The sequence below is a fragment of the Montipora foliosa genome, chromosome 13 (genome assembly GCF_036669935.1).
Source record: "Montipora foliosa isolate CH-2021 chromosome 13, ASM3666993v2, whole genome shotgun sequence".
Taxonomy (NCBI): Eukaryota; Metazoa; Cnidaria; class Anthozoa; order Scleractinia; family Acroporidae; genus Montipora; species Montipora foliosa.
In genome coordinates, this window is record NC_090881.1 from 31,665,457 (window position 1) to 31,677,956 (window position 12,500).

A 12,500-nucleotide genomic window follows, 5' to 3' on the forward strand; every position below is an offset into this window, starting at 1 on the left:
TTAAGTTAAATAATAATTATTAAATTAAATTACAGTGGTAAATCATCATACAATCTGTACATCTATCTTATTATTATTGTATTAAATATAGTTAAATGAAATTTAACATAGTTAACGACTAGGAGCTAGTCTGGTCAATAGTGTTTTGCAGGCGGTTGTCAGTGTCTTGGCCGTCTGTTAGCGTTTGTTGAGCGTTTTGGTGCGTTCTGTAACGTTTGTTATAGTTACATGGTTTATGACCAGGAGCTAGTCTGGTCAGTAGCATTTGTTAGCGTTTGAGGGGTTCTGTATCGTTTGCAGCAGTCTTAAGGTTGGGGGAGCCCTGGGGCTGACTTTGTCCAGCAGGATTCCTGGTTAGTTCCATGCGTTGTTGTCCCATGTGTTTGCTGCTCTGTTGGCATGGCGTTGTGAGTCGAATTGGGAGTTTAGTGTTTGTCGGCGTTCCCTCCCTATCCTCCCTTTTTTTTGTATTCTTTTTTGTTTTTGGTTTTGTTTTTGTTTTTTTTGTATTTTCTTTCTTTATTTATTTATTTATTTTTTGTTTCCACTGAGCTATCTGGCTCAAGTGTGATGGGTGCCTGAGGAGGGCCTGGCGCGGGGGGCTTGTGGCTTGGTTGCCGGTTGGGCAGGCCATTCGGGTGTTTTAGCGCCTTGGGTATGTGACTGCGGTTGCAGCCCCCAGGCTTCTTGGGCACCTACCCTCGGCTGGCGACTTGGGCATTAATCTCCTTACTCATGCTTTTTATGCTTTTTTTTCCCCATCTCTGATCATAATGCTCCCTCATTTATTCTCTTCATAATTACTTGCCAACTTAAGAAAGCTTTTGCTTCTTCGGCTGCTATGCATGTATAAATGAGAAACCTTATAAAAATTAATGTATTTTCTGATGCCCTTTTTTTAGTAAAAGTTTAGTAAATAGTGCAAAATAAATTGAACTTGAAACTTCAAGAATTCTGTAATAAAAATCTGAAGCTAAGCAACCGACTTGATCAAGCCCATGACAGTTATTCATACTACTTCGACCTTTTCAACTGGTTTGATGCAAGTTGAAAAATTGATCAGCCAAATCAACTGAGAATTGTACTGTTAAGAAATACAAATGGAAGTTTTAATGAACTTACACTATATCATCTGTTAAGTTGTTGTTTACATGTTTCTTGTGAGATTAGGACATCATGTGCTTGGGGCAAGCAGATCACATGTTTTAGGACCTTTTTGCTTGCTACTATTTTTTTGACGACGGATTCATATTTGTGCTGTCATAAACATTTATCAATAAAATGAGTTTACATTCGATTGGGCTTCTAAACTTAAACATGTACATTATAAATAGCTACAATATGACTTAATCAAATGACCAGGTGTAAAATTACGGGACATTACCTGAATCTTTTTTTTTGTCTTTCAGATGTTTGTTCTGAAGGCGGTTGGTGTGATGGAAGAACTCTTTTTCCTTGCCCACCTGGGACATACAATCCCTTTAATGGTTCACAATCCCAGGAAGCCTGTAAGGCTTGTCCATTGGGTTATTTTTGTCAGAACAGTGGCACAGTGGATTATACACCAAATATTTGTCCAACAGGTCATTATTGTCCACTGGGGACGAAATTTCCCAACCAATTTCCGTGCCCTGCAGGGACTTACAACCCTAACGTCAACCAGTCATCAGAATCACTGGCTTGCTTACCTTGTACTGCTGGTAGTTATTGTGTGGCTGGTTCCACTCAGCCAAGCCTGTGTCCGCCTGGTTACTATTGCCCCAATGGCACAGGTTCAAGAACTCAATTCGCTTGCCATGCTGGATATTACAATGATGAATTTGGTCTTAAAAATTACACAGAATGCAAGGCTTGTCCGCCTGGCTCTTATTGTCCAGATGGCTCACTAACAGAACCCACAGTCACGCCTATACCATGCCCACCAGGTACATACAACCCAAACTGGAAAGTGGGATTTCTGTTGAACTGTATCCCCTGCACAGCAGGTTTTTTCTGTCCTCAGTCAGGACAAGTGAATGCCACCGAGTTATGCTATGAAGGTTATTATTGCCCAAATGGCACTATAGCTGGGCATCAGTTCCCTTGCCCTCCTGGAACGTATGGTGACAGAGCAGGTTTGACTCTTCCACATGAATGCCTAATTTGCCCAAGAGGAAAGATTTGTGGCTGGGGAACTGGCATCAACAACAACAACACTTACACTGATTGTCTCCCTGGGCATTACTGTCCAGAAGGTGAGTGGCTGCAGATAATCCCATATTCTTTGTTCAAAATTCTTCCTAATATTGATCAAGAAATACAATTTATTATTTCAATCATTGCAATTTGCAGACTGTAAATTATTGTTTCCCTGCTCTTAAAACAATATTAATGAGACTGTTTTTAACTTGCTCATTTGGATGGGGACTGACTATCAGAATTACAAGCACAACTGAAGGGCCATTAATGACTTACAGTACACACAAATGTCACCACCCTTGCTCTGTAGAATGCCATTACTACAAGTTTTAATTTGAATGGCCATACTTTGAAACAGTATCTAATGATTTAGAGTTGTTAAATTCGTCACTCAGTAATTCATCACGGTGATAGTCACCTGAGAAACGGTCACATTCATTATGCCGTATATACCAACACTTTTCAATTGTTACCCTGATCATTCTTCTGTAACTTATAAATTACACAGTGGTAATACATGTAACTGTATTTTTGTTATCATGGAATACTGACAACATATCCAGAAACATGCATTGTTGATCACAGATGCTGGTAGATCATACCCTTGATATTATTTACAGGGTAACTTTCAAGAGGAATTTTAGTAAGCAGCAAAATCTGAGGAGAAGGCTGAGAATGGATAACACTGTGACACTGAAAGCATTTTTCAAGGGCTGAAGGCACAAGCTTTGTAGGGTGGTACGGGGGCATCCTCCCTGTGGCACATTTTGAAATTTGGGCCTCTTAGAATGCATTTCCTGCATTTTGGAGTGTGATTGAGGGTATTTGAATAGAACACTAATATCATTATTAAATTTTGGCTTTGTTATTCAGAGAGAGTACATTGAATACTCTAATTTTTTTAAAAATTCAGTTGATGACAAGACATATTTTGGGTTTTCAAACAATGCTAAAAGAGAGTGACAAAGCCCCTTTAAAACTCCTTTGGATTCTACATGTATACAGCTATGTGCAGTGTATTTCTTTTGTTGTGACTGAAACCTATAGAGGCTTTACTTTTCTTCAGTGTATGTGTGATGAGCCACAGCCGCGATGAAACGCATAGCATAGAGGAAAAGAAAAAGACGTTTTTCATATTCTCATATGTATATTATACATATCTACATGTGTATATTCTTATGATCTCTCCTTTTGATAACTCACATTTAATTAGTTTTTATTGATATCTTGTAGATTTTTATGCATTTTAGTTGCTCTGACTGCGATTTAAAAATCTGTTTCAATACATTAACTATAATTGATAAATACCATATTTTGTTATTTGATATCTGTATAGAACCCATGTGCAAGCCATTGAAATCACCCATTCAGATCCTCCTGCTTATATTAGTGTCTCTATCACTTAACAACTGTGCAATGACACTGCACAAATTACACAATCACTACAGGTGTATAAAAACAGTTTCCTTTGTTCCCTCAGGAACTGGTTCAGCGACCAAATTTCCTTGTCTTCCTGGTACATACTCTAACAGGACTGACCTGTTTGATGCCTCACAATGTGACATTTGTGATGAAGGGAAATACTGTCCCGGTGGAGAGGCAGCACCACGAGGTGCCTGTCCACCTGGGTTTTACTGTCCAGAAGGCACTCGTGTGGCTGAGCAGTTTCCTTGCCCCAATCGTACTTATAATCCAGAGTTTGGAAAGTGGCGACAAGACCAATGTCTCAACTGTACTCAGGGCCACTTCTGTGAAAAAGGGTCTGTGCAGCCCTCACCGTGTCCTATAGGTGGGTATGGTCACGGCCACAAGGTTCAACTCTTTTTAAGGGCTTTAGCGTTAGTTGCATACAGTTAGGTTTCAGGCATATCTTACAGCATTTATCCTACATTACATTACAGCCCTTTTGACTTATCATGGCTGGCTACTCCGACTGATTGGCAAAAAGATACCGGTATAATTTGTTTCTGTTAACAAAACAGAGTTTTCTTTGGGATAAATTCTATGACATGTTGTATCCCTTTTTCGTAGACTCCTCCTCCCCCTTCCCCCCTTAAGTGATTAAAACAATTAAAATGGTACAATTTACTCGCATACCTCCAGGTCGGGCCAACCACTTTTGTCACATGTAAAGTGTCATTTTTTTTATAAATTTGAATAAGATATACGGTACATGCGCGATAATTGCCATAGAAAAGACGTGGTGGTGACAAAATATTTTGCTGGGCTGGTTGTGTTGGATAACTATTAAACCTAGTCTTACACGCTGTAATATTTGTTTGGCTGAGTGGCCCTTTGTTCCTTAAAAGTCACATGATTGTTCCTTGTTTCAGGAACTTACATGCCATTTGGCTTCAATTCATCAAGTGGTGAAGTTGATGGGAACCCAGCAGGTAATAAAGGGGCCTGTTTAGACTGTTTGGCTGGACACTTCTGTCTGAATGGTACAATACTACCAGAGCCTTGTGGCAAAGGAAAGTACACAAATTTGGGGCAATCAGTATGTCAGACATGTTTAGCAGGCCGATATTGTGATGATGAAGCAACAACAGAAACTGCTATGAATACTACCAAGTTGTGTCCAGCAGGAAAGTATTGTGAAACTGGTCTGAAGAGTGTCAGTGCAGCCAAAGATTGCCGCGAAGCACATTACTGCCCAGAAGGTTTGTAGTAATGATTTACTCTTTGAAATTACAAGTTTACTTTAATTACTTAGTCAGAGCTCCTGGGCATGGAGATGAGGATTTTCTTTTTCTGGTTTTGCAGGAACTCCTAGAGAAATTCCATGTCCAGTTGGAACATTTAATCCATACACAAATGGTGAAAGTGTATATAATTGCTCCATGTGTACTGCTGGGAAGTACTGCTTAGAAAAGTCCAAACTTGAAACTGAAGACTGTAGTCCTGGTTTTTATTGTCCAACAAACATAACCGATGGTGTCTCTAGCCTGCGCATTGGTTCTTATGGACCCAAACAGGTGCCCTGTCCCAAAGGAACCTTTCGTAATGAGTCTGGAGGACGTTTTGTAGAAGATTGCAGAGAATGCATCGTTGGAAGCTTCTGTCCAACTGGTTCTGAGACACCCACAATTTGTTCAACTGGCCACTACTGTCCTCCTGGCTCAGGTGACCCTCAGCCATGCCCAATTGGAACATTCAAAAACAACAGTGGATCCTACTTTATTGAGGATTGCACACAGTGCACTCCTGGGTGGTAAGTTTCTCTGCTGGAAATGGCAACATCATCAAGGCGAAAATGCAGCATGCATTTTATTACATTTTTCTTTACCATCCTGTTTAAAGCATCAGTGTGAAATTACCACATAAATTTAAGGTTTTGTGAAGGTCAACACTTTCCTTCCTGGTTTATTAACTTGGTTGATTATGAGACTATCATGCCAGAGGTTGCTGCGTGGAACACTGGCCAGACCAACACTCAGGGTCATAAAATAAATGAAGAGAAATTGGTCAGACTCTCGATTTTTGTGGGATAATGAGACTATTTGTTTCATCTTGCAATAAAGAACCCACAACTTTAAGTCACAACAAGTTAGGGCACCATTAGCTCGAGGGTGTTGTGGTCTTTCCTTGTAAAGGGGACACTACCAATCAGGGCTTCACTCTGTGACCATCACCACCTGGGGCGGGTTGCTCGAAGCCTGGTTTGTGCTAGCTGTTGGTTATTAACCCATTGACTCCCAGGGGTTCCCCATTGATGAGTAAAATCGTCTGGCGTTAGACAGAGTAAAATAGTAAGTCTTGCTGGTTTAGGCCAGTTTGGACGTCAAAGGGTTAAAGAGGTATCAACACCCATAGGTTTCCATTAACTCTGGTTAGCGCTAACCATGCTTTGAGTAACCCGGGCCTGGGTGGTAAAACTTATTTCTCACTCAACTCTGGGAGCTATCGTCAAGCTGACTGCAGCCAACTGACTATTTTATTTCACAACCAAGCACAACCTAATATGTTATACAATACAAACTGAGTACAACCTCAGTAAAAAACCTCCGACTGATACTTAGAAGATCTCTAATCAATTGAGCGCTTGGTGGGAACTGGGGCTCTGAAATTTAGTCAACAACTGCGAACAGCAAAAAACCAACTGACGAAAGCACTGAAAACTTGACTAAGGTCCCTCGGGCCAGACCCCAGAGGTGTGTTAGATAATATTTTCCACTTCTTTCATTCCTCGGCCAGTGGAAAATACAACTCATTTAATATGATATTTCCAACTGCAAGGCAGTTGATAAATACAATAGGAGACTAAGTCCACAACAATGGTAACATCACCAATGAAGTAAAGTAAAACCAAGTTCCATATCATTCCTGAAACCCACAATAATTATTCAGAAAATAACTATCACAATATCCAGAATATTCACAAAAGAGCTATGATTGCTGGGCAAAGGTTTGGTTCTTGTAATGTTTTGATTGGTGTTGCAACTGGTGTTGGTAAAACTCCCTAATGACAATATTAGTGTCAATTTTAATACCTATAACATCCTCTCTACCATTTATCACTTTGCTGTCTTCCTTCTGCCCAAAAATGTGGCTGCATTAAAAGTATCATTCCTTGGCACCTGAGTTGTTTTGCCTTGAGTAATTTCCAGCTGTTTGTCCAAACAGGTACTGTGATGCCCAAGGTCTTTCCATTCCCAGAGCCCAGTGTGACCCAGGCTATGTGTGCTTTGGTGGAGCATACACAGGAACACCAAATGATGGTGTCACCGGCCAGCCATGTCCAGAAGGGACATTCTGTGTCACAGGCTCCTTTGAGTTTGATTCTTGCTCGCCTGGGACATACAGTAAGAGCACCGGGGGAACAAGTGATCAGGATTGTCAGCCTTGTGATCCGGGATACTATTGTTCAAGGAAGCAACTGACAGCCCCAGAGGGACCATGTTATGCTGGGTATTATTGCCCTGAGGGATCCACGTCCCCAAATCTTACAGCTACCCCTGCCGGTCATTTTACTCGTGCAGGATCTTCAGAGCCTCAGCCCTGTTTGCCAGGAACCTATCAACCTCATGACAGAAAAAATAGCTGTGTCCCATGTGTTGGCGGATATTATTGTCCCACAAAGAACATGACCAACCAAATTGAGTGTGAAAGGGGTTTTTACTGTCCTCCTGGCTCTGACAGACAGTTTGCATGTCCAGCAGGGACATTTAATAATCACACCAAGCAAGCTTATAACTCAAGCTGCTTATCTTGTCCAAGAGGGAAATTCTGTAATCCAACAGCACAAGCGGTTCCCACAGGTATTTATTCAAATTAAGATAAATCCCATTTGGGTTTTTGTGTTCACCTGCACACACTGTATCTTGTGGTGCCAACTTCCTATAAAAAGGGATTCTTATGTAAGGGCCAGAACAGATTATTTTCTCAGATATGCAAAGTTTGAGCATATAACTAGCTATTTTAATAGATACAACTAGTGTACAATGGGAATCATGGGACACAAGTATACAGGTGTGTATGACAGAAAATGCAATAAAGGAAAGGAAAGGAACTTAATTTAAGTGTCTAGTCTTCTAGCACTGGAGCACTAATTGAGGACACTGTAAACTGAAATAAACAATATTATTATCACAAATCAAATCAAATGTTGGTTTTTGAGGAGAGAGGAAAACCTCTCGGTGCAGAGAAGAGAACCATCAAACTCAACCCACATATGACGTTGAATCTGGGAATTGAACCCGAGCCACATTGATGGGAGGCGAGTTCTCTCATCACAGCACCATCCCAGCACCAATACAGTGATTGCGAACTCCACAGAATTGTCAACATTTGAGATGGCCAAAAAGGTCACCATGTTGTTTTTTCTGTTATTCAGGGGATTGTGCTGCAGGGTACATTTGCTGGGAGAATGCAACAAGACCAACTCCAACATTTGAGGAAGGTGTGTTGGAGTGGGGCAGGGTGTGCATTGAAGGACATTACTGTCCAGCTGGAACTACTCGTGAAATACCATGTCCAGAGGGAACATACCGGTAAGGCTGATTAGTAAGAAAGTGTTATCCAATGTAGAGAAAAAAAATAAATTCTCTGAAACCTAAATTTAAAGTGAAGTTAAAGCATTGAAGATTTAATCACAGCTGACAAGAGGCAGTTGAACCAGAAAAAAATTTCTCAGAGGTTAATTTTGCCCAGCACCAGCACAACTCCTAACCACTTGATAAGCCTGACTCCTCAGATTATTAATTTAGTTAATTATTAACTTGACATTAATGTTTTCAGCATTTTGCTTGGTGGATTTTCCACCTGCCAGGCACTATGGTTGCAGAGTAATATTGTGCTCTTTTTTCAACTTTTATTGGATAGAACTTACTAAAGCTTAAGTTTAAAATTGGCATGCACACACAGAACGTTTTAAAGTTTCTTCAATACAGCAGATTATGAATGGGAGACAAAGACCTTTGCATGGGTCTTGCTTTACATGTATGTTAAGAGTAGTCCAAGTCACAGTATTGTGGTTGAATGGTTTTGGCTCTAGGGAACTCAAATGAACACCTCTCCATTTTCTTTTATAGCCAAGAGAATAGTGGTGAATCTGTAAGCGATTGCAAACTTTGTGATCTTGGCCATTACTGCAATGGAACAGGAAGGACCGGCTTTTCTGATGTCTGTGATCCTGGCTATTTTTGTCTGCGAGGAGCCAATTTGCCAAAGCCCAACAATGACTCAACAGGAGGCATCTGTCCAAAGGGACACTTTTGCGAAGCAGGAAAGCAACCACAAGAATGCGGCCCAGGTAAAACATCAACCTTGTTCCCAGGGTCTCTCATCTTAACGCCTGGGGCGAGCAAGGAGGAGAGACCCTGGTAGGGTCTGGTCTGGTCACGTGTCTCCCAGAATCTGGGAGATGACAATTTATCCAATGAAGGAAGGGGCAGCTTAGTGAGAATTTTGTCTATACTGAGACTACGGGAGTGCGGAATGTGTTGTCACCAAAACAAACCAAGTTTCTCGTGCTGCGGTATGTGAACATATGTTCTTCTGCGGATATGTCCGGCGATAATAGTTTGCAAACGCCGAAGAAAACATATACATCGTCTGTGATAAGTTGCTGTAGATTGTGCGGTTCAGTCAAAGACGTTTTACATTGTAAAAATCTGTTCAAGAAGGCCACTGAAGAATTGCTCACCTTAGCCAACGCTGTGTTTGGAGGAACTGTGTTTCAATTCGACAAAGCTCAACGCGACAAATTCCTTGTTTAGAGAGCACCCCTCCCTAGTGTTTTCAATTGTCACGGAAGCACGTGACCAGACCCTACCAGGGTCTCTCCTCGCTCGAGAGACCCTGGGAACGAGGTTGGTAAAACATCCACTGGACAGTATTCCAGTAAATGGGTGTCTAAAAAACAGCAACCAGAAACCAGCAAAGATCTAAGACCAATGACCCCTGCAAAATTTCAGAAACTAAGACCTAAGACCCCCACAACATCTCAAAAAATTGATTGACAGTTTTACTTTATTACAGGGTGAAATGTTTATGTTTGTGAGTTTGGTTGTTGGAAACAGGCACCAATTGTTTGAAGGGTGGATAGCACTATCTGCCGAATAGATCATTATTCACTGGATAACTCAATTGGTTTTGCTAGTGTTTATCCGCTGGGTAGTGATTTATCCACTGGGTAGGGCTATCCACCCTTTTGAACAACCAAGGCCAGAACACTAAGTTTAAGGTTTTCATGCTAGATATCAAAACAGGCTTGCATCTAATTACAGACTGTATTTGCAGTTCTGGACATAGGTTTCTTCTGATGCAAGTGACAAGGGAAATGAGACTCAGCTAGATTGAAATCATTTTCTCTTGAATCTAGTTTTTAACTACATCACCAAAGGGTGAAGTGGAAGTCATTTGTGTTCTTTGCTATTTCAGGTCTTCATGCAGCTATAGAAGGAAAGGCAACTTGTGATGTGTGTAGTGCAGGAACAGAATGCTTGGTTGGAACAATTAACCCTCCACCCTGTCCTCAGGGTTACTACTGTCTCGAAGGATCATTAAATGATGGACAAAAGAAAGCCTGTCCTGTTGGTACATTTGGCAACAGAACTGGGCTTCGAGCAGAAAGTGAATGCACATACTGTTTAGCAGGCCACTACTGTGAAACTCCTGCCTTAATAACTGTTACTGGTCAATGTGACCCAGGTTACTTCTGTTTGAAAGGAGCCAAAAAAGCGACACCTCAAGATGATAATGTTAATGACCCACCATGGTTTGGTGAATGCCCCGAAGGAGGTTTTTATTGTGAACGAGGGGTCTCAGCAGAAACACCCTGTCCACCTGGAACTTTTGCACCTGGAAGTGTTGGCAAACTAAGATCGGTGGCAGAATGCACACAGTGCACTGCCGGCAGTTTCTGTAAAGTTGGGCATCAATCTAAGGTGACTGGCCCATGTGATCCAGGATACTTCTGCCTTGAGGGTTCCCCAACTTCAAGGCCTAATGCTTCTTTTGGTGGCATATGTCCTCCAGGCTTTCAATGTCCATCAGGGTCATCATTGCCACAACCATGTGACCCCGGAGAGTACAACAATGCAAGTGGTCAAGCAAGTTGTAAGAACTGTCCAGCGGGTTTTTACTGCAGTGGTAATACCACTACTCCGTTGGAATGTCCAGTAGGCTATTACTGTCCTCTCAGGACGCCTTATGCCAACAATAATGAATGCCCTGTAGGAAGGTTTAACAGTTTGACTGGCAGATCTTCTCTCGATGATTGTGTGGCTTGCACTGCTGGTTATTACTGTGATAAGCAAGGTCAGTTTCTTTGTTTGCAGTACCCAAATACCCCATAAAAGGATTGAGACTGATTCCAGAGTATTAATACTATACAATCACGTACAGTGCGTCAAATTAGGAACAAAGGGAAAGATAGGAATGCTGAGATCCTCTCTGATGGCTCTGTAGTTGATAGAATGGAACATGGCAACCAAGAGGTTAAAAACTCCCAATAAATTGGATATGTCCTCTGAAAAACATGAATAAATCAATGTATCTCGACACAGAGACTATTCTTATTCTAGATTGAATAAGCGTTAAACTAAGAAGAAGAACGTGTTATTTCCAGAAATTTGCGGAATATTTCCTTTTGAGGTTGATCATGTAAAGGGCTAAAAGGAGAGCTTTTTTCTATTTCAGTTTTACTGGTTTATTATTATGTTTTGTAGAGAATTGTTGAAATTTGTGAATGTTTTAATATTTGATACTCACCATTAACGTTTGCACTTAAGGGCAATCCAATGTGACTGATCTGTGTGATGCGGGGTACTTCTGCAGTGGAGGAACAACTGCAGCAAGGCCAGGGGAAAAAGGAGGAAAATGCCTAAATGGTACCTATTGTCCAAAGGGAAGCTCTCAACCACTCATATGCCCCGAGAGAACATTCTGTGGAAGTGACGCACTGGCAGAACCATCGGGAGATTGCGCTGCTGGATTCTTTTGTCGCAATGGTTCTAAAACAGACAGACCCACTGATGGGATCACTGGAGATGAGTGTCCAGCAGGCTCATATTGCCCGTCTGCAAGCGCTTCACCAACACCTTGTCCACCGGGGACATATTCAAATGCTACTCAAAATGAAAAGAAGGAAGACTGCGCTAACTGCACAAGTGGCTCCTACTGTGAGGGGTTTGGAAACACCGAGCCAACCAATAAATGTGATGCAGGCTATTACTGTCCACCTGGGCAAATAGTGCGCAATCCCAATGGTCTTGAGTGCATCCTTGACCATTTCTGTCCTTTGGGCTCCAAGGAACCTCAGCGATGTGAAAGTGGAACATATCAGGATGCTACAAATCAAGCATTTTGTAAAGTAAGTTGATTTACATGGGTAGAAACCAAATACTTTTCTGTTGCTGATAACTCTTAGACTTTCTATCGAGTGGTAAACACTCCAGTTCCATGAAAGCCAAATGAATGTTTTAAGCCTCAAAGAACTCTAAACTCAGTTCTTATTTGGCGGTTCAAGTGAAAGTGTTGCAAACATATTTGGTTGTTGAGTACCGCATTACATACTTAAAGTTTTGCAATTTTCCTTTGTTATTGATGAATTAAAGAGTTTAAGGACGTTCGCGCTAATTGTTTGTGCGCAACGTAACTGCGCAGGTAACGCGACTGTAATATGTCACGCATTACTTCGAGCGTTAGTGAAGTTGAGGTTTGAAAACCTTTGCAGAAACCGTGGACGATAAGTCTTGCACAGCGTTGGATAAGAGAAGATCGTGATTAGTCAAAATTGATTAAAAATATTTAGGAAAGTCAAGTAGACTACTGCACGACTTATGTTGGCGTTGTTTTTATCAGTCGTGCACTAGTCT

At 41.3% G+C, this 12,500-nt stretch overlaps 1 protein-coding gene and 1 long non-coding RNA gene across 2 annotated transcripts in view; one reads left to right on the forward strand and one right to left on the reverse strand.

Annotated features, from left to right (window-relative positions):
• LOC137983613 (uncharacterized) overlaps window positions 1–2,269 on the reverse strand; it is a 9,614-nt gene extending 7,345 nt beyond the window's left edge. The window contains exons 1-2 of the long non-coding RNA XR_011118965.1: window positions 2,201–2,269; window positions 1,689–1,799 (exon numbers count right to left, since the gene is read on the reverse strand). This is a non-coding gene — a long non-coding RNA (uncharacterized lncRNA). The remainder of the gene's footprint in view (window positions 1–1,688; window positions 1,800–2,200) is intronic.
• Window positions 1–12,500, forward strand: part of LOC137983612 (uncharacterized) — an 85,799-nt gene that overhangs the window by 13,334 nt on the left and 59,965 nt on the right. Inside the window, exons 14-22 of the mRNA XM_068830760.1 lie at window positions 1,410–2,234; window positions 3,659–3,967; window positions 4,512–4,841; window positions 4,945–5,392; window positions 6,805–7,439; window positions 8,015–8,171; window positions 8,712–8,932; window positions 10,063–10,941; window positions 11,415–11,995. Of these exons, the coding sequence (XP_068686861.1) occupies window positions 1,410–2,234; window positions 3,659–3,967; window positions 4,512–4,841; window positions 4,945–5,392; window positions 6,805–7,439; window positions 8,015–8,171; window positions 8,712–8,932; window positions 10,063–10,941; window positions 11,415–11,995 (4,385 nt within the window). The remainder of the gene's footprint in view (window positions 1–1,409; window positions 2,235–3,658; window positions 3,968–4,511; window positions 4,842–4,944; window positions 5,393–6,804; window positions 7,440–8,014; window positions 8,172–8,711; window positions 8,933–10,062; window positions 10,942–11,414; window positions 11,996–12,500) is intronic.